At 38.5% G+C, this 26,879-nt stretch overlaps 1 protein-coding gene across 1 annotated transcript in view; it reads left to right on the top strand.

Annotated features, from left to right (window-relative positions):
- Positions 1 to 26,879, top strand: part of TTN (titin) — a 405,491-nt gene that overhangs the window by 323,383 nt on the left and 55,229 nt on the right. Inside the window, exons 229-256 of the mRNA XM_085850585.1 lie at positions 267 to 569; positions 949 to 1,230; positions 3,322 to 3,621; positions 6,736 to 7,038; positions 7,362 to 7,670; positions 7,824 to 8,105; positions 8,188 to 8,487; positions 8,708 to 9,001; positions 9,137 to 12,103; positions 13,107 to 13,427; positions 13,642 to 13,926; positions 14,320 to 14,619; positions 14,854 to 15,156; positions 15,392 to 15,667; positions 16,003 to 16,302; positions 16,705 to 17,007; positions 17,120 to 17,419; positions 18,462 to 18,749; positions 18,863 to 19,159; positions 19,401 to 19,703; positions 19,852 to 20,157; positions 20,493 to 20,780; positions 21,428 to 21,718; positions 21,942 to 22,229; positions 22,348 to 22,938; positions 23,089 to 23,193; positions 23,328 to 23,525; positions 23,903 to 24,199. Coding sequence (XP_085706711.1) covers positions 267 to 569; positions 949 to 1,230; positions 3,322 to 3,621; positions 6,736 to 7,038; positions 7,362 to 7,670; positions 7,824 to 8,105; positions 8,188 to 8,487; positions 8,708 to 9,001; positions 9,137 to 12,103; positions 13,107 to 13,427; positions 13,642 to 13,926; positions 14,320 to 14,619; positions 14,854 to 15,156; positions 15,392 to 15,667; positions 16,003 to 16,302; positions 16,705 to 17,007; positions 17,120 to 17,419; positions 18,462 to 18,749; positions 18,863 to 19,159; positions 19,401 to 19,703; positions 19,852 to 20,157; positions 20,493 to 20,780; positions 21,428 to 21,718; positions 21,942 to 22,229; positions 22,348 to 22,938; positions 23,089 to 23,193; positions 23,328 to 23,525; positions 23,903 to 24,199 — 10,980 coding nt within the window. The remainder of the gene's footprint in view (positions 1 to 266; positions 570 to 948; positions 1,231 to 3,321; positions 3,622 to 6,735; positions 7,039 to 7,361; positions 7,671 to 7,823; positions 8,106 to 8,187; positions 8,488 to 8,707; positions 9,002 to 9,136; positions 12,104 to 13,106; positions 13,428 to 13,641; positions 13,927 to 14,319; positions 14,620 to 14,853; positions 15,157 to 15,391; positions 15,668 to 16,002; positions 16,303 to 16,704; positions 17,008 to 17,119; positions 17,420 to 18,461; positions 18,750 to 18,862; positions 19,160 to 19,400; positions 19,704 to 19,851; positions 20,158 to 20,492; positions 20,781 to 21,427; positions 21,719 to 21,941; positions 22,230 to 22,347; positions 22,939 to 23,088; positions 23,194 to 23,327; positions 23,526 to 23,902; positions 24,200 to 26,879) is intronic.

Below are 26,879 nucleotides of genomic sequence, written 5' to 3'. Positions count from 1 at the left end.
ATAATAATCACAGGGGTCCAATAAATGCCAACGTTTTTATTTGTAATATATACATACATATGATTAGTAAAAATAGAATTCCTTGCTGATTCTATACTTGTATGTTGAAAAATGAAAAAAAAAACCATTGGCGTTTCTTTGGCTAATGTGGGTACCTTGTTCCGATACCTTTTTGAATGCCCCTCGTGTGTTTAAAAATCAAAGTAATGAAATGTGTTTGGACAGTATTATCGATCAAATTATTACTTGCCCTATTCCTTCTTCAGCTGTGCCAGAACGCCCAGAGGACCTGCATGTAACAAATGTAAATCGTAATTCTATTAGTGTCTCATGGAAGCCACCTCTATACGACGGAGGCAGTGACATCATATCATACATTCATGAGGCTCGACTAATCGGAAAAGACAGATTCTATCACACCACAAAGGACAAACTCATGAACCGTGAATACACTCATGAAGGTCTGAAAGAAGGCGACACGTATGAGTACCGTGTGAGTGCAGTCAACGCTATTGGTCAAGGGAAGCCATCATTTTGCACCAAGCCTGTCACCTGCAAGGATGAACTTGGTAAGACCATCATAGATTTACCATCTGGTAAATTCCTGAGATATATGATTTGCACTCAGTAGAAACATGGATTAAGTTTTATTGATTTTCCCTACACTGTTGTGGGCTTGATTTCAATGGCTGCCTTGATATTTAAATAGAGGATTAGGTCCCCAGGTCTATTTGCCCATATAAATTGCATGATGATCCACCAAACACCTGCAAAGGGTCATTGGTCCTCCACTCACACACAGGCATGGGGTTAACAAAAAACCCTTACAAACCTTTGCCTTGTTAATATTTGATCAAGTGATTTTGAAAGTTGTTTCTTTTCTGGATTAATTCAACCTTTTTCATACATCCTATCTATTTTTGAGCACTGTTTCCTACATTCTCACAGCTCCCCCAACCCTGGAATTGGACTTCCGAGAAAAAATGCTGGTTCGAGTGGGAAATCCATACTGCCTCACTGGTCGCTACTCTGGCAAGCCCAAACCGAAAGTCAAATGGTTTATTGAAGGCAATGAAGTGAAGCCAGATAAGCGCTTCAAGACCCAAACAACAGACTCCACATTGTCTCTGGGAAATCTAAAGAGCCTCAGAATTGATTCTGGACTGTACTGCGTGACTGTAGAAAACAGCACAGGCTCCAGAAAAGCCACATGCCAGGTCACAGTTGTTGGTAAGTGTTTACTTGTTGCAAAACTTTGCTGAAACCACTGAAGTGGTATTAAATGATGAAGGAAATAATTGGGCATCAGGCATTTGAACAAACATAATACATTGTTGTAAGAACAATTTTATTGGTCCTAAATCACTTTGGTGCTGTGTTTGAGCCTTGGGAGTAACTGCTGAGATCGATCTATTTGGGTTCTTCCCAACATCTTTGTTCTTTGTTCCTTTCACGCTTCTTTATAATTTTTCACAATTCTCTTAATTGCCTGTGCCACCGAAGGTGGAAGGAGGTTATGTTTTCATCCCTGTCTGTATGTTTGTTACCTGCAAAATCGAACATTTTTCAAGTATATTGGCCAGTCGATTTTATTATTCTATCTGTCTGTTTGTTTGTTTGTCTGTTTGTCAATCACCTACAGGTCACAATTTTAAACCAATCTTGACGAAACTCCACCAACATGGTAGAGTTTGTCATAAGCAAGAAGCCTATTGTTTTTGAAGTCAAAAGGTCAACAAAGGCCAAAGGTCAACAAATTTGTCAGACTTCTTAAATCCTCAATTTTCATCCAATTGACTTGAAATTTGAAGAGGATTTGCATATTAGTTCATTGAATTCAACCACCAATTATTGTTGAGGTCAAATTTGCTTTATGGATTTTGCAAGTATCGTGCTCTGCATGACCGCTTTTCTTGTTTGTTTATCTGTCTGTTTGTTTGTCTGTTTGTTTGTCTGTTTGTGTGCAGGATATCTCAAAAAGTTGTGGACTGATTCGACGAAATTTTGTGGGCAGGTTGTGCGTGTGACGAGGATGAACTGATTAGAATTTGGTGAAGATCCTGATATGGATCCGGCTATTAGAATTTTTACACTGATTCTTCACCATTGAAAGATAGGGCCAAAACGATAGATTGCAGAATATATCAAAAAGTTGTGGACGGATTCGGGCGAAACGTGGTGGACACGTTGGTTGTGTGAAATGGAAGAATTTATTCAATTTTGTTGAAGATCAGAATCCAGGTCCGGATCTGATAATTATTTAATTACAAAAGTGATTATTCACCATTGAGAGAAAGCACCAAAAATGATATGTCGCATGATATTTCAAAAATGTATTGGGCCCGATATGTTCTCATGGATCAGGCATTATGTGGAGGAGGTATGCGCTCTACCGAGTGCCCTTCTCATTCATTCTAATTGTTGCTTTTTATTTTCTTTTATCTATTTTACTCTTTACTTCTCTTTCTTTATCTACCTCTCAAAGGAGAAGTGAATTAATGCGGAAATTTTTCTGTTAGGCTCACTTGGCTGTCCCTGGATGGTTTTGAGTGTAGTGGAGTAGTGGCTCAAACCCGAATCCTATCAAGGTTCCTCCTGATGACTCCATCTTTGCTCGTTGCTTATTTGGATTCCTTCTGATGACCCAAATGCAATGTTTGTTCTTCCATTTGATTTGCATAATTGCATTTTTATGTTTTTTTCAAATAAGTTTTGCATGTCATCAAAGAATAGTTTGTTTTTGGAAATATCCAAATTCACAAAAAATGTGAGAACTGCTGAGTTGAGAATGCAAAGAAATTTGACTAGGTTACTAGTGAAAACTTACCTTCCATTTGCGAAATATAATGTGGGATTTTTAACATCCGTGAACGAATACTTGCAATTGGGTCACCAGCTTAATGTCCATCTGAAGGATTTATTTTTATATATACATGCTGTGGACTCATGGAAGAGCTATTTTCTGTTGCATTTTCTGTTGCAACGCCATATTTGTAAAGCACCAACGTGACGGTTTATTGTCAGACTGTGACTCAAACCCAGACCAGATAGCTCAAAGGTAAGTGTGCTCCTTCTGCACCATCCTGTTGGACGTACTGAACAAGTAAATAATTGAGGTTTGTTGTTGAGCAAAACAGACCATAAATTGAACAACTAGTTCCAGAAATTGAATTGTATATATTCGTTTTGCTGAATAATGTTTAGATTTCAACTCCATTTCAAAATGTCTAGCTCCTCCATGATCCTCTACTTTGTATACAAAACAAATAGCATTGCCTCATATGACATTGGTCTGCTAAAGAAATCTTCTGTTCCTTCCAGATCGGCCATCTCCCCCTGTGGGTCCTGTCATATTTGATGAAATTCACCGAGACAACATGGTGGTGTCCTGGAAGCCACCCAAAGATGATGGCGGTAGCCCAGTAACTAATTACATTGTGGAAAAGCAAGATACAACCAGGGACCACTGGATGCCAGTCAGCAATAGTTGCACCAAAACTACCTGCAAGGTGCCAAAGCTGGTGGAAGGTCATGATTATATCATCCGCATCTTCGCTGAGAACCTGTATGGTATCAGTGACCCACTACCTTCAGATGAGACAAAAGCCAAGGATCGCTTCAGTAAGAACTATTATTTATTTGTGAATTTGTCTCCTGATTTTACATGCTTTATTAATTTTTAATTACTTTTGCTCATGCTTAATAATGCATAAACGAGTATGTTTCATTTTCCCCGTTGTAGTCATATAACTGCTTTTCATGACTTAAAAAAAAGTCTTAATACAGAAAGAATGTGACACATCATTTTCTTTGTGGTACTGTGGCAAATTATCTTTCAAAAACATTCAAAAACCCTGCTAAAAATAATGGAATCTGCTGGGGTGCTTTGAAAATTTTATTTTGTGTCTGGGTTTTCATGATCCTTATATTGTGATTTCATGAATTTCATGTATTTCATGAAAGAGAAGATTTTACTCATTTCCATTTGTTTACTTATTATTTAAGTCTTCTGTCATATCTTACACCAACATAGATAACAAAGAAGGACCATATACAGGTATCATTTTAGTTTTACATGAATAGCAAGAACTTTGCATAAGAAGAGACAAATCAACACTGCATACAGAATTTTAGTGATTTCATCCTTGGGTTAGAAGAGTAGTACAAGGCAATTGCTCAGACTGAAATGTCAAACGTCATGTCACTTCTTACTCAGATGTATTATAACTTTTACCCCACGCGTGAAGCGCAAAATCAAGGTTAAGCAATTGGTTCACTCTGTCTGTCTGCAGGTGTCAGCCTTTGATGGAGGAACTACTAAATTTCAATTGAATTTTATATTTTTAATCCTGAACACAAAGCGTAGCATCAATCGGAACATGAACCTGCAGTTTAAGGCCCAGTCACACGTTGACGTTTTAGCCAGGAATGGCAACGTATAAAAACGCACGTAAAACGTTGGCGTACGCTGAAGTTTTGAGGTTTTTTTAAGTTTTGGTCGTATTCATAACATGTTGGTCGTATGCATAACGTATTAGTAACGGGCACAGAACGTTTCGTTGTGTTAAAGATAACTTATACCAACGAATGCTTAGCCTGTTGTCGGCGTTCACAACCTATGCCCAACGATAGTTTAACTTAGTCATAGTGTGCTGCACGTATCGCCGACGAACTCGTGGCGTTCTCTGTTAAAAACCTTCCACTCGCCGATTTCAATCATAACCGCTGGAAAATTGAAGTGTCAACATCACAGTCACACCTTGACGATTTAGCCAGCATATGCCAACCTATGAAAAATGTGTCTAAAACGCTGGGACACGTTGAATACGGTGTGGGTAAGTTGCGTATACGTTAGCAGCACGATGAAAAACAATGAAGTACGCTGGCATATTACGTGGTGCGTCTAGTACGTCGTGAAATTTCAAGCATGCTGAAAATTTTACGACGTACTCGACGTATGGCTCACAAGGTTCTGCATACGCTGGCATAAGTTCTCGGCACACTCGGCAATCGTTTACACACGTCGGCCACACGTTACTTGTAAGTTACTCATAAGTCGAAACACGTCAAGGTAATGTTTAGCATACCCGAAACTTAATTTTTAACCTACGAGTAACGTGCTTTGAACATATTAGTAGCGTGCTTTGAACCTATGAGTAGCGTGCTTTGAACTTATGTGTAAGGTATCTCAAACGCACATTGGCGTATGCAGACAAATTTGATTGACGTCTTCCGGATGACCACAGAACTTACTGAACGTGTTTCTAACTTACAGCTACCGTATAATGGCGTATTGGCAGCGTTTAGGGGAATTGGTATATACAAATGGGCTTCACAAGAGGAACCCGTCAGTGTTCCTGACTCCATGTTGAGTAGATGTCAATGTCACTAGCAGTGGCAGTAGTAGTAGTAGTAGTAGTAGTAGTAGTAGTAGTAGTAGTAGTAGTAGTTCGAGAGAATTTAGTCATGTCGATGTTGGTAGTAGTAGTAGTAGTAGTAGTTCGAGAGAATTTAATGATGTCGATGTTATTAGTAGTAGTAGTAAGTAGTAGATCGAGAGAATTTAGTGATGTCGATGTTAGTAGTAGTAGTAGTAGTAGTAGTAGTAGTAGTAGTAGTAGTAGTAGTAGTAGTAGTAGTACTTTCAAGTAACGTGTTGCAAAGTGTGAACAACGTTCGTGTAGCGTGCTTACAAAACGTTCCTCATAGATTATAAATAAGTTTCGGGTACGCTAAACATTACCTCCACGTGTTTCGACTTATGAGTAACTTACAAGTAACGTGTTTCAACGTGTGTCAACGATCGCATAACGTGCCTACAACTTATGGCCAGCGTAGCGGAACGTGTGAGTTATACGCCGGCATACGTCGTAAAATTTCAAGCATGAAAAAATTTGAAGAAAACCCAAAAGTTCAACGTTTAAAGCCAGCGTACTACCACTTATGGCAGTGTTTTTCAGCGTGGTCTTAACATATACAAAACGTACCCATAACGTATTCGATGTGTACCAGCGTTTTACACAAATTTTTGCAAAAATCGGCATAAGCTGGCTAAAACGTTAAGCTGTGACTGGGCCTTTAGCAGTACTTTACTTTGGCTCCAAAATTGGCAAAATGTATGGAATCTCTTCCCAATCATTCATGCGCAGAGGTAGGAGTGAGGGAAGCTTTTTAGTCTGCCTGGCAGTCAAACAAAATTGAAGATCATTCCAAACAGAAAACTTACTGTTTTTAAGGACGTCATCAAGGACACAAACAACGGGCACAAATAACTAATTGATCATATCAAGTAAGGTGGTGTAAACTTATGAAAAAATGTTTTTTGTATTTTTTTCAACAGACTTAAAAAAAAAACTTTTTATTTCAATGGAATTATATACTTGAACAATGTATAACACAATTTGCCTTGTTGGCACTTCCAAAAGCATCTAGGTTAGCAGTACTTGGACAAAATATTACACCATTTTATGCCATCTCAACCAATCAAATTTACCGCTCATGCTCTCAGCATTGGGGAATATTGGGATTCAGACAAAATCACGGCTCGTACGAAACATAGATTGTGGTTGGAAACGCAAGGCAATAATGGAAAGATCCTTCCAGTGTCCTTTTTCTCAAGACTGCTGGGAGTAAGGTGTTCTATGAACTCTCTACTTATTTAAGTTTCTGACATTTGGACAATTTTGCTGATGAAATCCAGTTCTGAAATGACACTTAGTCTTGCTTTTGCTGTAGGAGTCCCAGATGCACCAGATATGCCGGAGGTAAAGGAAGTTACAAAGGATTCAGCATTGGTGATCTGGAATCAGCCAAACAATGGTGGTAAACCCATTATCAACTACTACTTGGAGAAGAAGGAAACCATGGCCACTCGCTGGAGCCGTGCTGTGCATGAGAAAATCTACCCCGACACCAAATACCGTGTGCCGGACTTGCTTGAAGGCTGTGAATATGAGTTCCGAGTCAAAGCAGTGAACGAGATTGGTGTTAGTGACCCAAGCCCGCCTTCACGACCAGTTTTTGCGAAAGACCCAATAAGTGAGTGCCAAAAACATGTTAATCAAGAAAACATTCACAATCTACACAATCTACAATGCTTGCTTATGACAGTTGTCTCCCTTTAAGGATTGTAGCAAACTCAATAATAACTCCAGAGTTGCTCAAGAATAGATTCACGAGAGCAACTACATTGTCATTATATCCATTGAACACAGTGATAATTACTACTATAACTGAACTACAAATTTTTACACATTTTTTGAACATTTTACTTTGAATATCTAAAGCAGTTGTCATCAAAAAGCTAAGTCTATATCTATATGTTTATAACTCATTCAATTATTTTTCTTTTGTTTCAAAAGAAAAACCAGGCCCACCCATCAATCCTGAAGTTGTTGACAAGACAAAGTCGACAGCAGACCTCACATGGAAGCCTCCAAGACATGATGGCAAGGGGAAAATCATTGGATATCTGATCGAGCATCAAAAGGAAGGCGAGACTGAGTGGGTCAAGGCTAATTTCAACCCAACATCCTGCCCAGAAACCAGTTTCCGTGTTACTAACCTGATGCAGGGAGCCAAGTACCGGTTCCGAGTGATGGCTGCAAATGCTGCTGGCGAGTCTGAACCTGCATATGTGCCTGAACCAGTGTTAATAGAAGACAGACTTGGTAAGGTCAACATAATGTTATATTCTTTTTCTTTCTATTCTCTTGATTTAATCACTTTTATGACTATCTCTTGCAATATTAAAAAAGCTGTAAAAATATATAAATCAAAATCGTGTATGTTGACACTTTATTTGGCCTGCAATTATCTCCTAGAACCCCCAGAGATCTTTTTGGATGCTAACATGGCTCGAGAATGCAATATTAAGGCTGGAACTCCTCTGAGGCTGAGTGCAGCAATCAGAGGAATGCCATTCCCAAGTGTCGCTTGGGAGAAAGATGCAAAAGATGTCCCAATAAGAGCTGACATAGAAATAACATCAGTTGGCTCCAACCTGCGAATTGCCTCCTCCAGAAGAGAGGACTCTGGGGTATATGGTCTCACAGTAGAAAATGCAGCTGGCAAGAAGACTGCAACTGTTCAAGTGAATGTCCTTGGTAAGAATATTTTTGATCCACCTTTGTTCAAGCATTTGCACTCGTGCTTATTGAAGCTAACCACCTTCCTATTTGTTTTCAGACAAACCTGGGCCTCCACGCAATCTGAATTTCTCAGAACTACGTGCTGACTCATGCTACCTCACATGGAAAGAACCTGAAGATAATGGAGGTTCCATCATTGAGAACTACATCCTTGAGAAACGCGATGTGGCAGCCATGAAGTGGGTGCCAGTCTCAACGAGATCCAAGAAACTCAGCTACTTTGTGCAGAACCTTTTGGAGGGGAATCAATATCTTTTCCGTGTTGCAGCAGAAAATCAATATGGCCGAAGCAGTTTCATTGAAACTTTAAAACCTGTGAAGGCGATGAACCCAATATGTAAGTACATTTTAAATGTGTCTGTGGTTTAAAAAAAAACTTTTTTTACTCCTCTTTGATTCCAAGTGGATGATGATGTAACTGCGCAAAATGCCTATGGTCGCAATTTTTTTTTTAACTTTATTGTTGAGGTTCATCATTTAACGACTAGTTCTTTAATATGATTATATACAAGTGTCATGGCAATTTATTTAAACGAATCAACCATTTCTTCATACAGACCCTCCTGGACCACCAAAGAATCTTCATCCAAGTGATGTCGACAGGACAGAAGTGTCACTCATGTGGGACTGGCCAGACCGAGATGGTGGATCAGCGATTACGGCTTTCTCTGTGGAGTACCAGCTGGATGGTGCAACTGATTGGACACCATTCACAACAGTACCATTTCCAGGGTGTACAGTGACAGGTCTGCAACAGCATAAAATCTACAAATTCCGTGTTAAAGCCAAGAACGAAGCTGGATATGGTCGGCCTGACACAACGCTGCCTGTGGAATGTCAAGCAAAATTAGGTGGGCAAAGTTCTTTCATATTTCCATTCAACACTCACATTTTAGTGCAAAACATGACATTTTTTTATCATGTACATGCATTTCGGTATGTTTTCTTCTGTGATACTAATTCACGTTGTCTCTGTGTTTTTTCAGTCCCACCATCAGTGGAAATCGATGTGAAGCTCATTGAGGGCCTGGTGGTGAAGGCAGGAACCACAGTGAAAGCACCAGCTTTTATGCGTGGAATCCCAGCTCCAGTACCAAAATGGGTGTTTGATAGTACAGAACTAAAATCTGATGATAAATATAGAATTGCAACAGACAGTAGCACTACTGTTCTTACGATGAAGAACTCCACTAGACTAGACACAGGCGAATACTTGCTCACTGTCACAAATCCTGCAGGTAGCAAGACCGTTGCAATGCACATCATAGTCCTTGATGTTCCTGGGCCTCCGATAGGTCCTGTAAATATTTTGCAAGTCACTCCAGAGTACATAGTTATTTCCTGGCGTCCACCAAAAGATGATGGAGGAAGTGCAATCATCAACTACATTGTTGAGAAACGTGAGAGTGGAAAGGAAAGATGGGGTATAGTCAGTTCCACAGGAATAAACAGACAACTCAAAGTTCCACGTCTCATGAAGGGTCATGAGTATGTTTTCCGTATACGGGCTGAAAATAAGATAGGCATCGGTGAACCATTGGAGTCTGAGCCTACTGTGGCTAAGCACTTGTTTGATGTTCCTGATCCTCCAAGCAAGCCCCTAATATCTGACATTATGGGGAATGCTATGACGGTGACCTGGGGAGTACCAAAATTTGATGGAGGAAGTCCAATTACTGGTTACATAGTGGAACGCCGTGAGAAGACAGGAAAGTGGGTGCGCATTAATAAAACACCAGTACTTGACCTTCGTTATCGTGCTGTAGGCTTATATGAAGGCAATGAGTATGAATTCAGAGTATATGCTGAAAATTTGGCTGGGTTGAGCAAGCCCTCTCAGCCATCAGATTCAGTGAAAGCCAAAATGCCTATCCTGCCACCTGGACCACCAATCAACCCCAAGTTTAAAGACAAGACACGAGAAACTGTTGATATGGTGTGGACCAAGCCCAACAGAGATGGTGGAAGCCCAATTTTGGGTTACATTGTCGAGTGTCAAAAGGTTGGATCAACAGATTGGGTTTGTACTAATATCGATGAACTAATCAGTCAGTGTGCCTACCGTGCAGTGGGCCTCACTGAGGGTAATGAATACCGCTTCCGTGTAAAAGCTGTCAATGTTGTCGGTGAAGGAGAACCACGTGAGGTACCAGAGACAGTCATTGCTAAGGACATCCTGCAACCACCTGAGATTAGCCTTGATCTTATGTGTCGTGATGTGTATTATGCACGTGTTGGACAAACAATTAAATTGTCTGCACGTGTCAAAGGCCGGCCTGACCCCAAGATCACATGGTCCAGAGAAGGAAAACTCATAAATAAAGACCAGCGTACCGAGCTTATTGTGGATTTCCCTGTAGTGGAACTGGTATTAAAAGGGGCTGTGAGAAGTGACCATGGCAAATATATTATCACGGCGAAGAACAGCAGTGGCCAAGCAACTGCCCCAATTATTGTGAATGTCCTTGACAAACCAGGACCATGCCAACACATTAAGGTTTCATATGTCACAAAAGCGTCAGCTGTGGTCACTTGGGAAAATCCTGAAGATAATGGTGGAACAGAAATCACCAACTACATTGTCGAATATCGCCAACCAAATACACGAACTTGGTCGATCATGTCAGCTGATGTCACAAAGAGACTTTTGAAAGCTCATCTTATTGAGAACAGGGAATATTTTTTCCGTGTTTGTGCTGAGAATAAGGTTGGTCCAGGTCCCACGATTGAGACAAAAACACCGATCATTGCCATTGATCCCATTGAAAGGCCTGGAGAACCAATTAAATTCCATGTTGCTGAGACAGGTAAAACATTTGCTTTGTTGAAGTGGAAGCGACCGAGTTTTGATGGTGGCAGTCCCAATCTATCTTACCATGTTGAAAGGAAAAAGAAAGACGCGCCAGATTGGGAAAGAGTTCACAAAGGTAGCATCAAACAAACACACTATACTGTTGAACAATGCATTGAAAATCAATGTTACATGTTCCGTGTTCAGACAATTAATGAAGCGGGCGAAAGTGACTGGGTTCATACAGATTACGTTATTGTCAAAGAAGATCTTCAACAACCAATATTGGAATTGAAACTTGTAGGTACATTGATTGTAAAAGTTGGAGAAACAATAAAGCTTGAGGCATCAATGCGTGGAAAACCTTATCCTGAAGTCACTTGGACAAAAGCAAAAGATGCAATTGATTTTACCAGAGTGCCACGAGCAAAGATTAACACTGGCACAGATTTCACCATTTTCTCACTTTCCAAGTCAATACGGGATGACAGTGGAAAGTATGTTGTTACAGCGACCAATTCAGTTGGCTCTTTCTCAGCATTTGCAAATGTTGAAGTATTAGACAAGCCAGGGCCAGTTAAGGATGTCAAGATCTATAATATCTCCATTGATAGATGTAGTCTTAGTTGGAGCCCACCAGATGACAACGGAGGTTGTGAAATACAAAATTACATTCTTGAAAAATGTGAATCAAAACGAATGGTGTGGTCTACCATTACTTCTAGTTGTATCACCAACTATTGGAATGTCACAAAGCTCATTGAGTACAATGAGTATATATTCCGCATTCGCGCTGAGAATAAGATGGGCACGGGACCACCAGTGGAAACACGTCCCATTGTCGCAAAGTCTCAATTTGAACGGCCAGGACCTCCAGATCCACCTGTAGTTACAAGATTTAGCAAAGAAGACATGACAGTTGTCTGGAACCCACCCGATTATGATGGTGGCAAGACAATCACTGGATACATGCTGGAAAAGAAGGAAAAGCACTCATTGCGCTGGATTTCTGTGACAAAAACTTCAATTCCTGAGCGGCGTTTCAAAGTCACCAATCTCATTCCAGGATACGAGTACCAATTCCGTGTCAAAGCTGAAAATGAAGTTGGTCTGAGTGACCCAAGTGGTCCTTCGAAACTCGTGACAGCAAAAGATCCTATTGGTAAGCATGACGACAGAAACTTCATTGTAATGAACGAGTGTATTTATTTGTAAGGCTGCTAAGTAATGGACTATTGAGTAAAAAATCGACATGATGGTTGAATCTGACAAACAACGTTTACTATGTGAGGTGCATTTGGAACAAGTGTTTGAGTGTTTGCAATTTTAAAGGTTTAAGTCAGCTGACCTACACCACTTGTATATTTTGTAAGTGTTTGAGAGGATTGTGCGGAGGTCGTGCATTTACCTTTCATTTGTCCAGTTTGGGTTTGATTCCTGACCTGAGTATAAACTGTTAGATTAGTGTTTCACAGGCAGGGTATTGCATCACAAAGTGTGCCATCCCTCAGATGAACGTTAAGCTTGTTGGTGGATGGTAAATACACTGCAGTGTCTTTCACGAATAGTAGGCGAGTTGGGAATTGAATTCAAACCACTGGGAAGGCAATGTCAAACCATCCACCATAATTATTGTAACCAATGCTCTGTCTGCAGAGTATGTATAAAAGATAGAGAAGACATTTCATATATGTTAACACCAGTTGTACCTTTCAACAACACCACTGAATTTACGTCTTGAAATGTTCTATTCACACACTCTCATCTTTTGTTATTTTTACCACCAGGAGAACTACTCGATGGTGGTTTGTTTCACTTTTTACCAATCCTGCAGGGGTGCAATTTATATGTCCTAATTTACTATATATTTTTATTTTTTATTGATGTACCTGTGAAATAATAAATGAAATGGAAAAAAACTAATGAGCGATTCAGCTATGACTGGTTAGCTATAACAATGGTGCATCATTATAGGCTAAAAATATAAGTTATTGGTTTCCTAGCAAAATAAATTGGCAATGTTTTTTTTTTTGATAAGTTTTTGGTGCAACGTCAATAAAAGTATTGTTATTTATTGAACTATGACATTTGAAAAATTCCTTATGGCACTGTTTTTAGTTGCACTGAAAAGCGATGATCTATAAAACCATTTATTTATCTTCCAGAGCCTCCAGGTCCACCCATTGCCTTCAGATTCGCTGACAGCACAAAGACATCAATTACCTTAAACTGGAAGAAACCACTTGATGATGGTGGGGCTCCCATTATTGGCTATTTGGTGGAGATGCGACCCAAGAAAGAAGCTGCTGCTCCAGATGAGGGCTGGAAACGTTGCAACATTGCATCACAGCTAACTTTCAAAGAGTTTACTGTGACTAGTCTCAGTGACAAGGAGGAGTATGAATTCCGTGTTTCTGCTCAAAATCAGGTTGGCCTAGGTCGGCCAGCTGAGCTGAAGGAAGCCATCACACCTAAGGAAATCATCGGTAATATTTCTCTGCATCTCTACGATCGAATAATAATCTGCACATGACTGAAATCTCCAAATGCCATTTCATGACATTTAGACAGCCGAGTTATGATAGGGTTTGCTTTGGTTTGAGATTTACTTTTTGGGGGATTTTTTTTCAATTCAATTTTTGGTTTCAGAAAGAATAACAGTCACAGAAATGACTTGAACACCGATCTGATGTTTTGCAGAACCTCCTGAGATTGACCTTGATGCCAGCCTACGCAAGACCCTCACTGTGAGAGCTGGTTGCCCAATTCGCCTCTTTGCCATAATTCATGGGCGCCCAACTCCAAAGGTGCACTGGCGCCGAATAGGAATTGACAATGTAGTGCGCAAGGGACAGGTGGATATCATTGATACCATGACTTTCCTGGTAATATCTAACACAACAAGAGATGATACAGGAAAATACGCCCTGACAGTCAGCAACAAGGCTGGCGAGAAAACCGTCAATGTCAATGTCAAAGTTCTTGGTAAGTGGCCATAACATCATTTATAATATATATATATATATATATATATATATATATATATATATATATATATATATATATATATTGTTTGTCCACATTATGAATAACCTTTTTTTATTGAATTTCTTTATTAATGCACGACAGTTCATTTGTTCAATGATATTTGTATTTTTTTTTAAATACAGTTGCTGTAAAAATGTACCGTGCTCCTAATTCCAAGACAAAATTATTAAAACACCATTCTTTCATTCATATTTCGGATGGAAATTAGATCTGGCCAAACAATGTAGTTCCACTGAAAAGCTTGACCAATCTAACTGGTTTATTGAATATTTTGATCTGTAATAGTTATTGTTCTCTAATTGTCATACTTTCTGCTCATACAATTTTCAGATACCCCTGGACCAGTTTGTAACCTCAAAGTGTCTGATGTAACTCGGGTCTCAGCACATGTGTCATGGTTGCAGCCAGAGAATGATGGCGGCAGTGAAGTCACACACTACATCCTCGAGAAACGAGATGCTGAAAGAAAAACTTGGTCGACTGTTATCAACAACCTTAAGAAAACCACATTTGATGTTGTGAACTTGATAACTGGGTGTGACTATTACTTCCGTGTCATTGCTGTCAATGAGTATGGGCCTGGCGTTCCTACGGAAACAACAAAAGCCGTTCTGGCAACAGATCCTCTAAGTATGTTTTGAATCACAATTTAGTTTTGCTTTTCAGAAAATAATAATTGACATGCTTCATCTTCGTTGTTCATTCTTGTTCCTTTACTGTATCTGATGTTATTTTACAAAAAAAAAAACAGGAATTATTTTCAATGACATGTATAATCATTGAAATATGGCATTTTAAATATTGAATCAATGTCTACATTTGATCCTTTTTTATTTTTGTGATTTTTTTTTCTTTTTTTTGAAGGTGTTCCAGACCCACCGAAGAAGTTAGAAGTGACAGATATCACCAAAAATTCTGTTGGCCTAACTTGGTTGCCACCATTGCGTGATGGAGGAGCCAGGGTTGATGGTTACATCATTGAGTTACAGCAGGAAGGGTCTCGGGCAGATTACTGGGTTGAGCATACTGTGGTCAAGGACCTCAGCTTCAACATTACCGGCCTGAAAGAGAATAAAAAATACAAATTCCGTGTATCGGCGAGGAACTCTGTGGGCCGTGGACTTCCCCGAGAGACAGAAGGGTTCCTAGAAGTGAAGGAACAGCTGAGTAAGTGGATGATATTGCCAGTTGCAGAGGAATTTCTTGAAATTGTGAACTTATCAAAATTAAAGTTTATTATGTTCTGTAAGATGCTGAAGACAATATTAAGGTTATTTTTTGTAAATAAATAACTGCTTTCTTGATGGTTGATAATTTACATAATCTGCCATTCAAAAATGTTTCAGCATTATTTGATCAATGTTGTGCAGAAATGACTAATCTCTTTAATTATAATGTGCAGTGGCTCCAAGGATTGTTATGGGAGATGCCATTCAGATAAAAGCAGGACAGAAGCTCCGTGTCGAAGCATTTGTATATGGGAAACCAACACCACTGTGCAAATGGAAGAAGGGTGACGATGATGTCATTGTCTCTGGTCGTCTAATCCTGCACAAGGCAGCAAATACATATATTTTAATCGTCAATGATGTCATGCGCAAAGACAGCGCATACTACTCTTTGGTGGCGGAGAACAGCAGTGGTGTTGCTACTGAAAAAACCAAAGTTGTTGTCATGGGTAAGATTTAATGAGAAGAAACCCTCATTTCACAATATGTTGATTTGCATTGTCTCGTTGCATGAAAATACTTATGACCTCTTAAAAGCAAACTTCTATGGGAAAATAGATTGAACAATAGCAACAGTTTTTTTGGTCATGAACAAGGGTCATCAGAGAAATTATCCGTTGTGACGTCACAAATTTTGGAGAGCTGTTTCACACTTGTCATGCTCATTATTACATAATATTTAATTATGCAAATCAGAATACACATTATGGAAACTTACTTAGATTGTCCCTTTGGATACTTTGCATGGTATTAATCATTGCTCCATTAATTATGACTTTTGCAGATATACCTGGACCACCACAGCCACCATTTGGAATTGAGGACATTGATGCAGACGCCTGCACGTTGACTTGGCATATTCCTTTGGAGGATGGTGGTAGTCACATTACAAATTATGTTGTTGAACGCTGTGATACTTGTATGGGCGAGTGGATTACAACTCTATCTGCTGTTTCAAAAACCTCCTGTCGTATTGGAAAACTTATCACCGGCCATGAGTACATGTTCCGCGTTCGTGCTGAGAATCGCTTTGGTGTCTCAGAACCACTTACATCAGACAAGATGATTGCTCAGTACCAATTCAGTAAGCAAACCTACCCACTTTAGCATGTATTATCCAGATACATAACTCGTTGCTTGTGGTACATTCTTGCATTTGCTTAAATTCAATGACTACTCTTCACAAAGGTGAAAGCAATGTTTAGGCATATTCTTACCGGCCTGCTAATTTACTAAGTGGTAGCTGTTTAAATGTGTAAATGCAATTATTGCTTGCCTCTCGGCATCACAGAAATTACCAGGCATTGAGATATTTTGTACAGATTGTACAAAACGAGTGCAAATCTGTTTCAGTTATAGTAATTTTGAATGTTTGCCTTTTCATAGTTACCATAAGAAATAGTTTTCTTTAAGTTGATAGTTGAAACAAAGTTAGAGTCTACTATTTAATTTGTGTTTATGACTGGTGGATTTCTTTTCATCACAGGTGTGCCCAGTGAGCCGCTGAACATGCGTATAACAAAAGTTGGAAAAGAATGCATCTTCGTTGCATGGGACCGACCAGAGAAGGATGGTGGGAGTCCAATCACAGGTTACATTATAGAGCGTAAGGAACGCAACAGTATCCTTTGGGTGAAAGCTAATGACACAGCAGTACGAAGCACTGAGTATCCTTGTGCAAGCCTTATTGAAGGCCTGGAGTACACCTTCCGTGCCATCGCCCTCAATCTGGCAGGCGCAAGTAAACCCAGCAAGCCTACAGACTTTGTCACAGCAAGAATGCCCATTGGTAGGTTTACTTGTGTTATGACTATTTATGAATCTCCATTAAAATAATATTTTATTGCACTGTTCTGCTATTTCAATTTCACCACTTTGTTGTACTTTCTGCTTTATTGAAGATCCACCTGGGAAGCCTGAAGTTGTGGAGGTCACCAAAACCAGTGCTTCTCTCATTTGGACACCGCCAAAACATGACGGTGGAAGTAAAATTGTCGGGTACTTTGTGGAAGCACGCCGGCTGCCAGGAAAGTGGTGGATGCGGTGCAACACAAGCGCAACAAACATCCCAACAGAAGAGTATACAGCTGAGGCATTGGATGAGGGGCAACAGTATGAATTCAGGGTGATTGCCAAGACTGCGATCAACATCAGCTTACCATCTGAAGTGTCTGATGCTATCACTCTGCATGATGAGAATGGTACATAGCAATAATACGAAGGATGACATCGATTTCTACATTTTTATTTGAGCATTTTAACTGTTGAAATATCTTTCTGTGTTTTGCTCATTGAAGTAATTTGAATAGTTTAAATTGCTTCTATTTTTTATCATAATTAATGAATTATTGCTCAATGTTATGGTGGAATTATCATTTTTCCCTCCAAAGATGTGACTGCATCTATCTATAATTCCAGCAATCTCTGTGTGTGTGTCTGTGTGTCTGCCACCGCTGTTTCTCGACAACCACTGGTCCGATCTAATTGAAACTTGCCAGGTATATTGCTGTGGCCCTGTGGATGTGCCATTTCAAGGTTTGATATTAATCGGACAAGTGGTTCCCAAGTTATGGCCATTGAAAGTTTTTTGTTTTTTTTTTGCACGTATGGGCACGCACGTACGGGTATGCGAGAGCGAAGGAACGGCCTGTGTGGTTGTTGTTTCTGGCACGCGGTTTGAACGTTTTTTTTTTGCTGGTACGGCCACGCACGTATGGCCACGCACGTACAGCCACACACTAGTAGTGTGTAATTTTATGTTCTCAATTTTATAGTTATAAGTAAATCGACCACAGAGGCTTGGAGCTCAGAGTTTGGGTGTGCATTATCTGAGCATGCCAAACTGAAATTGCAAAACCATTTTAAAAAATAAAACAGCAAAAACATCGATCATCTCAAATCCCGATGTGTCCAACTAAATGTTTTCTCACAGATCTCAAACTTGCATCAATTGACGATCATTACATCGCAGCTTGTCGATGCATGATATTTGAACTTCTATAATTTAATGTTTTATGCTAATGACAATGTATAATGTGTATATGTATGTGCAATAAACACACACACACACACACACACACACTTTCCACTCTGAAGTCTGTTGTGATTTGCATTAATATTTGATTAATTTTTAGGTTTAATGGAGCATATGTCTAAATAAAGATGTTTATATTATTGTTCTCATTAAATCACCTGTAATGTGACTAATAATTATTGTTATTGCTTTATTTTTATTTTCTGCAGTTGCTCCAAGGATTGATCTTGATGTCTCGATGAAGGGAGTAGTGACAGTGAAGGCTGGCTTAAATGCTCTATTAGAAGGGAAATATTTTGGAAAGCCTAAACCACAGGTTGCATGGAAAAAAGAGAACGACATTATCAAGCCATCTGAAGGCACAAAGATTATGACTACAAGAAACTACACTTCCCTTGAGCTCTTCAGTGTTACTCGCAAACAGACGGGAGAGTATGGCATTGTGGCAGAGAATGCCAGTGGCAGCAAGACAGCCACAATAAAGCTCAAAGTTCTAGGTTTGTCATTTTTGGATTTTTTTCAACTGAAAAGCGTATTTAAGAGTTTAATATATTGTAAGGCTATGAGTTTGTTTAAAATTAATTGATTTGTTTTATTTATTTAACACCAGACAAACCTGGTCCCCCGGCCTCGGTGAGCATCACCAATGTTTATGCTGATCGCGTATCCTTGTCCTGGGAGCCACCACTCGAGGACGGTGGATCAGAAATCACGAATTACATTGTGGACAAACGAGAAACTAGTCGACCTAACTGGGCTCAGGTCACAGCAAATATGCAAGCCACCCTTTGTGGAGTACAAAGGCTCATCGAAGGCCATGAGTACCAGTTCCGTATCTCTGCTGAAAACAAGTATGGAATTGGGGAACCAATCCTCACTGAGAATGTCGTGGCCAAAAATCCTTACGGTAAGCTCACTTTCATTTCTGAGCACACTATTTCTCATGCTGTGTCCAACTACCTTTGAATTCAGTAAAGTTAAGAAAAGGTACTTGTTCTGTTTTAGTTGTGACTTACATAGGTGTTACATTCACATAATTCAAAGGCAACTTAATTCATAGTGTTTTCCTTTGCTTTGAAAACAAATGCGAGAAAGTACCATTGCCAATATATTATTCAATCCAACTTCTTGTTTCATTGTTTTCATAGATGTACCTGGTAAATGCGATCCTCCAGTCCTGAGCAACATAACCAAAGAACACATGACCGTCAGTTGGAAGCCTCCAGCATCAGATGGCGGTTCAACTATCACTGGCTACATCCTTGAGAAGCGTGAGACAAAAGTTATTGCATGGACCAAGGTGACCCGCAAGCCTGTGTTACAGAGAACCGTGAAAGCTGCCCAGCTTTTGGAAGGCACAGAATATGAGTTCCGTGTGACGGCCTACAATAAAGCTGGGCCAGGAAAACCGAGTGAGCCGTCAAAGCCAGCCATTGCAATGGAACCTTTGTGTAAGTTTGTAATATCGAATGATACTCCGCTATCTTTGGGATATAAACATTTCGGTATGTTTTAGCACCATGAAAATTGTCTTTAACAAATGATTCAAATGTGAATTATATTGTGATTCACGATCATGTGTTTTTCAAAATATTACAGATCCACCTGGACCACCTGCCTTTCCAAAAGTGGTCGACTCTACCCGAAATACAATATCGTTGTGCTGGAGTAAACCTGCCTATGATGGAGGCAGTCCAATCATTGGCTATGTTGTTGAATATAAGCGAGCTGAAGGAGATCATTGGATAAAGTGCAACTTGGCAAAAAATCTGCAAGCCACAACGTTTGTCGTCACTAGCCTGTTTGAGAAGATCGAATATGAGTTCCGTATTACAGCTATCAACAAGATTGGAGAGAGTGAGCCGAGCAAGGTGCCAGACAAACATGAGGCAAAGGACATTCTTAGTAAGTTTGCTAATTGTCTATAATACATTTTGTCAACTAACTGCTTGAACCATTGTGAAGTTAAAAATCGAAAACAACATTCACCTTTGTGTATTTTGTCTCTTTTTTTTGTGGATCCATTTACCAACATTTCAGATTACTGTGTGAAAATATTACAGGGACATATTTTAAATCATTCTCTGCTGTTATTGAAGCATGCACACGAAAATGGGACTTGAGCTTGATTTTTACCAGGGCAGATTGAAAATGCAATTCACTAATCTTTTCTTGTGAAACTGTAGTCTTTGAAAAAAAGAATGTAGCATAATTTCTTGTTTTTTCTTAATTTCTTGCAGTTCCCCCTGAGGCAGATCTTGATGCTGACCTCAGGAAGGTCTTGGTTCTGCGTGCCGGGGTCACCATGCGAGTGTATGTTCCCATAAGAGGAAGGCCAACTCCGAAGATCAGCTGGGCAAAAGCTAATGCTAACATCAAAGATCGTGTGGGGATGGAAATCACGACTTCCGATTTTGATACTTGGCTCCGATGTGAAAATGTGAATAGATATGACGCTGGAAAATATATCCTGACCCTAGAGAATGCATGTGGCCAAAAATCGTATTCTATCAATGTGAAAGTACTCGGTGAGATTTTCCCTTCTCTTCTTTTGAAATTTTATTGTACACGTTTAACTCTGAAATATAATTTGTCAATAATTATATTTACAGACATGTGCAAAAAGCACTAACAAATGTATAAAGCTAATTAATTATCAAATGGTGGAATATTCAAAGGTATATGTCATTATAAAGCATAATAATGATGGATTTCCTCTTTGGTAGCATATTGTATCACCACTCATTTTTATTCATATCTTGCCACATGTGTCACATCATGAATTGCATATCGGTGTTTGTGTTTCAATCCCCTTTCCTGACCAATTCCACACTGTCACATATACTCAAAAAACAATGCCACCTAACCCCCTCATTCGTAATACAATGTACATTGTGCTCAAAGATTTCATGATGTGAGAATAGTATTACCTGGTGTATTTTCATTCAAATGACCAAGAAGGCATTTTAGGGGCATAAAATGTTATTGTTGTTGTCATTGTTTTGCTGTCTTCATCATGATGTTTCTAAACATAATTTGCTTCTGATTACCATCAGCATAAAGCTTATTTTTTGTACATAAAATCATTGAAGGCTCATTGAAGAGCAATGTGACAGAGGATAGAAGGCAAAACATTGACAAACCTTAATGCATCAAATATATTTATTCTTTACAGACACTCCAGGCCCACCTGTTAACCTCATTGTAAAGGAAACCTCCAAAGAGGCTGCATCTATTACATGGGATCCACCTATTGTGGACGGAGGGAGTCCCATAACGAACTACATTGTTGAAAAACGTGATGCAGAACGTAAAGCTTGGTCAACAGTGAGCACAGATTGTCCAAAAACATCATTTAAAATTCACAACCTTGAGGAAGGGAGATCCTTCTTCTTCAGGGTTATGGCAGAGAATGAATATGGAATTGGTGAACCATGTGACACCCAAGATGTCATCAGGGCTTCAGGTGGGAACAACTTATGTCTGCCTTTGGTACTCTTTACTCTCACTCACAATGAATGTTTACTTTTGCCTGATGATCACCAGCACTCAATGTAAGCCACCCATGCTTTGTCATTTACTTCTTCATGAGTTTCTCATCAATCTTGACCAGTTTTATAAGCATTATTTGGCAATGTACTCAAAAATAAGTCACGGTCCAACTTTAACCTTTCTTGGCCCCTTTTCAGAGGAACCAGGGCCCGTAATTGACCTGAAAGCTGCTGCTATCACAAAATATTCTTGCACCTTGACTTGGAAGAAACCACTGAGTGATGGTGGAAGTCGAATAACGGCCTATGTTGTTGAACGGCAAAATGGAGAGAACAGGTGGAAAGAGCTGATGCACAGCAAAAACCTGCTGCATGCAGTGAGGGATCTTGAGAAGGACAAGGAATACACATTCCGTGTGCGAGCAAAGAATGATTCTGGTTTTAGTGTCCCTAAAGAGATCACCATAGTCGCCAAAGATGATATTGGTAAGCCATTTGTGCAATACTTTGTTTCCTTAAAATGTGTTTTCCTCTGTTATTTCACTTATATGTACAGTATATATATATACTGTATAATCTCCTTTTTGTCCTCTTATGTGTGCAGTTGCCCCTGACATTGATCTCGGGCATCTTCATGATCGAACATATGTTGCCAAAGAAGGAAGCTCATTCCACCTCAAAATCCCCATATCTGGAAAGCCTGCACCCTCTGTCTCTTGGAAGAAGGGAGATGGCCTACAGGACTTTGAGAGCATGCGCATCTCAGTGGAGTCTACAGCTCTAAACACCATTCTTTCTGTCATTGATTGCCATAAATCAGATGCAGCTATCTACACCATAACTCTCAAGAATGTTGCTGGAATGAAAATGGCAAATGTAACACTGAAGGTTGTGGGAAAACCTGGTCCACCAACTGCGCCGATACAGTTTGAAGATATCACTGCAGATGCATTGACTCTGAAATGGGCCCCACCACAGGATAATGGTGGCTCAGAGATCACCAACTATGTACTGGAAAAGTGTGACTCAACTACAAATAAATGGGTTATATGTGCTTCAGCAGTGCAGAAAACCAAATTCAGAATCTGCAGACTCTCTGAAGGTGCTGAGTACCATTTCAGGATATCAGCTGAAAACAAGTATGGTGTTGGAGAAAGTATCAAGTCAGACTCTGTCATTGCCAAACATCCTTTTGGTATGTGCTTGATTTTGTGCTTTTTTTGTTTGTTTGCTTTTTTAACTTTCCTGTGAACAACATTCTCAAGATTGAATGTTTTCATAAGTATATTGTTCATATTTATTTGCACGTACAAATACCAATCAAATAATGATCATTTCTTTGCAGATGTACCAGATGCTCCTCCAGTTCCTCAAATTACTGATGTAAAACATGACTCTGTGTCCTTGGTTTGGTCTGATCCAAAGAGAACTGGTGGATCACCTATTACAGGTAATGTGCTTTACCACAATTTTCTGATCTCATCCTAAACCTTACAGTTAAACTTAACTTATTGATGTTTTCCTGCAGTTTTAATTGTTCTCTTGTGATGCTTTTTTTTCTTATATTTTATTTGCCATGTTCAGGATATCAAGTAGAGTTCAAGGAAAAAAATAGTATCATGTGGAAGAGGGCGAACAAGACTCCACTCAAAATAAGGGAGTTCCGAGTTCCAGGACTCACAGAGGGCCTGGAATATGAATTCCGAGTCATGGCTATCAATCTTGCTGGAGTCGGAAGACCAAGTTTTCCAACTGAAGCAATAACTGCCCTTGATCAGATTGGTGAGACAGAAAATGGCACGCTCTACATTTGCGTTAAATGAAGTCATTTATATTAATGTCATTAAGGCATGAAAGTATTGTCTGAATTTACTTACAATTAAAACAACCACATTCGATTTGCATTGGGACTATACACATTGCAAACAGTAAACTTGGCAAACAAAACTGTTTTATAAGCTGTGATAATTTTGTGGGCAAACAATATATTGTAGTTGAATAACATTTGTTGTGCTCGTGCATAGTCATCATACCTGCCAATAGTTCTATAACAGCCGAACTATAATTGGGTATTTAATCATTATTATAAAAGCCGTTGTTTCTTTGGAATACCTATTCATTTTAGACAAAATCGTTTTGTTTTTTGTTTGCTCATTCAGATCCACCAGGAAAGCCTGAGGTGATTGACCTCACAAGGAACAGCTGTACACTGCTTTGGACAGAACCTAAGTATGACGGAGGTCACAGAATCACAGGTTATATTATTGAGAAGCGTGATCTTCCAGCAAAAACGTGGATGAAAGCAAACCTTACAAATGTGCAAGAATGTGCTTACACTGTCACAGACCTTTATGAAGGTTGCAAATATGAGTTCCGTATCAAGGCAAAGAATGCAGCCGGTAATGTGAGCCGTCCTTCTGAATCAACTGGAGCCATCCACTGCAAAGATGAATATGGTATGCTGGTTGCTTCTCTATCTACCAAGTTGAAAACCATTTGCCACTGCTTTTATTTGAATATCGTGAAATATACATGTCAACAGCTTTTGTTTAAAAATATCTGTGCAATTGAATATACATAAAGTACAAATTAGGATGGTTTAATATGACAAAACATACAATGAAAACACTAAGATTTAATATTAATGTTGTGGGTAAATTGTAGTTTATCATAAATTCAGCATGAAAGGATAACCCTTCTATATAATTATGGAAATATATATAATTGTGGAACTAGCAAGTCTGGGAGGATAAAGGTTGTCTTTGTCAGTGGAATGTGCAAGACCTCAAAATAAGTTTATGTGGTTGGAATTCATCATGCCAGAAGGTTGGGAATGCAGATAGATTACATCTATCTGCACTCTGGCCTAGTTTTTAAACTGTGAAATATTTTCGTTGCCATCTCAGGATGTCACCCCATCCACATCAGGATGACAACCCCTGTTCTTTACCCTGCTGTTTGTATGCAAACCTCCCATCAATCAAGAAGATGGGGTGCAAGGAAGGGGGAGTAGTGGGGAAGGAAAAGAGTTGTGCCATGACGTGCCAATAGATTGTTTAAACAAACTGGCAACCAAGACAGATAGAAGGATAATGAAACTCAAATCATATCACAACAGTGTTCCTGCAGATTGAGAACTGTTGGAAGAAAGAGTCCAGATTGCTTAACAAAACATTTGAAAGTATTTGGCTAATAGGACTTATCTAATATGTAATAGAGATTTCAAAAGAAAATACTTGTGTGGGAGGGGGGTAGAAGGGGAATGAATTAGATTTAGAGAATGACAAAAGAAGAAGAAACCACAAATGCTTACCATGCCGAAGCTCAAGAAAGTAATAACAGCTGTTGTTAACAATGGCAGAATAAAGCCAAAGCCATACTATGATAAAGATAAGGATTGCAAAATGTTTTTTGAAAGTCAGACATGACATATATGTATGTATATCTATATATATATATATATATATATATATATATATATATATATATATATATATATATATATATATATATATATATATATATATATATATATATATATATATATATATATATATATATATATATACTCAAAATTACGTATCATTACCTGGTCCACCAACTGCACCCTTACAAGTATATATATATATATATATATATATATATATATATATATATATATATATATATATATATATATATATATATATATATATATATCTTCTTCTTCTTCTTTCGGCTGCTCCCGTTAGGGGTCACCACAGCGGACCAACAGTCTCCATTAAATTCGTTTTGTTGTCCGCATAATGATTTGGCATAGGTTTTTACGCCGGATGCCCTTCCTGACGCAACCCTGGTCGCCTCTTACGACACACAGGGATAATATATATATATGTATGTATATATGTATATGTATAGATATATATATATATATGTAAATATATATATATATATATATATATGTATGTATGTATGTATGTATATATATGTATATGTATATATATATGTATATGTATGTATGTATGTATGTGTATATATATATATGTATATGTATATATATATGTATATATATATGTATATATATATGTATATATATGTATATATATATATATATATATATGTATATATATGTATATATATATATATATATATATGTATATATATGTATATATATATATATATATATATACATATATATATATATATATATATATATATATATATATATATATATATATATATATATATATATATATATATATATATATATATATACTAGTAAAGGTGCCCGTCTTCGACGGGCATCACTGGCAACATATGGTAAAAGACAGATAGCATGAATGTATTTTAAACAATATATTATATCATTTTTATCCATTGATTATCATTCAGGTTTTCCACTTCGATGACATTACCACGTAGTTTAGTGACTACACAACGTGTACCATTCGTGAGTTCCGGAGGATCCATAGAGCGCATTAGAATTACAGGGCACCCTACTTTAAAGTGATCCAAAAGGCTGGATCAGTTTCGTCTACATATTCATATCTTGTAGATTTTAGCTGGTCAGAAAGTCATGGTTTTGTGAAGAAACTATGGCACATGGAAAGTGCAAATTAGTCAGGTATGAACTCAACTGTTTTCTCCCCAAATGGAGCGTGATTCTATGAGCCGAACTCATCTTAGTGGTCTTCTAAAAAATGGGAAACATTTTTATTTCTTTTTTGTGCAATAATTCCTCCCATTTTGCAAATGGAGAACATGAACTGTTTAACTACCATAATCATCAAAACGAATTTTGAGGAGCCTCTTAAAGAAGACAATAATATCATTACTATATATGTCAAAGCTCGTTTCATTTCATGCAGTAACAAAAATCTGATGGTGGAACAAAGAAAGGGGCGTGCCGAAATATTAATACAGATTAACTACCATAATCATGAAAACAAATTTTGAGGGGCCTCTTAAGGAAGACAATAATATCATTACTATATATGTCAAAGCTTGTTTCATTTCGTACAGTAACAAAAATCTGATGGTGGAACAAAGAAAGGGGCATGCCGAAATATTAATACAGATTAACTACCATAATCATGAAAACAAATTTTGAGGGGCCTCTTAAGGAAGACAATAATATCATTACTATATATGTCAAAG

Source organism: Eptatretus burgeri, chromosome 2, assembly GCF_056783735.1.
Source record: "Eptatretus burgeri isolate ZD-2024b chromosome 2, Ebu_testis_v1, whole genome shotgun sequence".
Lineage (NCBI taxonomy): Eukaryota > Metazoa > Chordata > Myxini > Myxiniformes > Myxinidae > Eptatretus > Eptatretus burgeri.
This window is presented reverse-complemented; position numbering and strand designations above follow the sequence as displayed.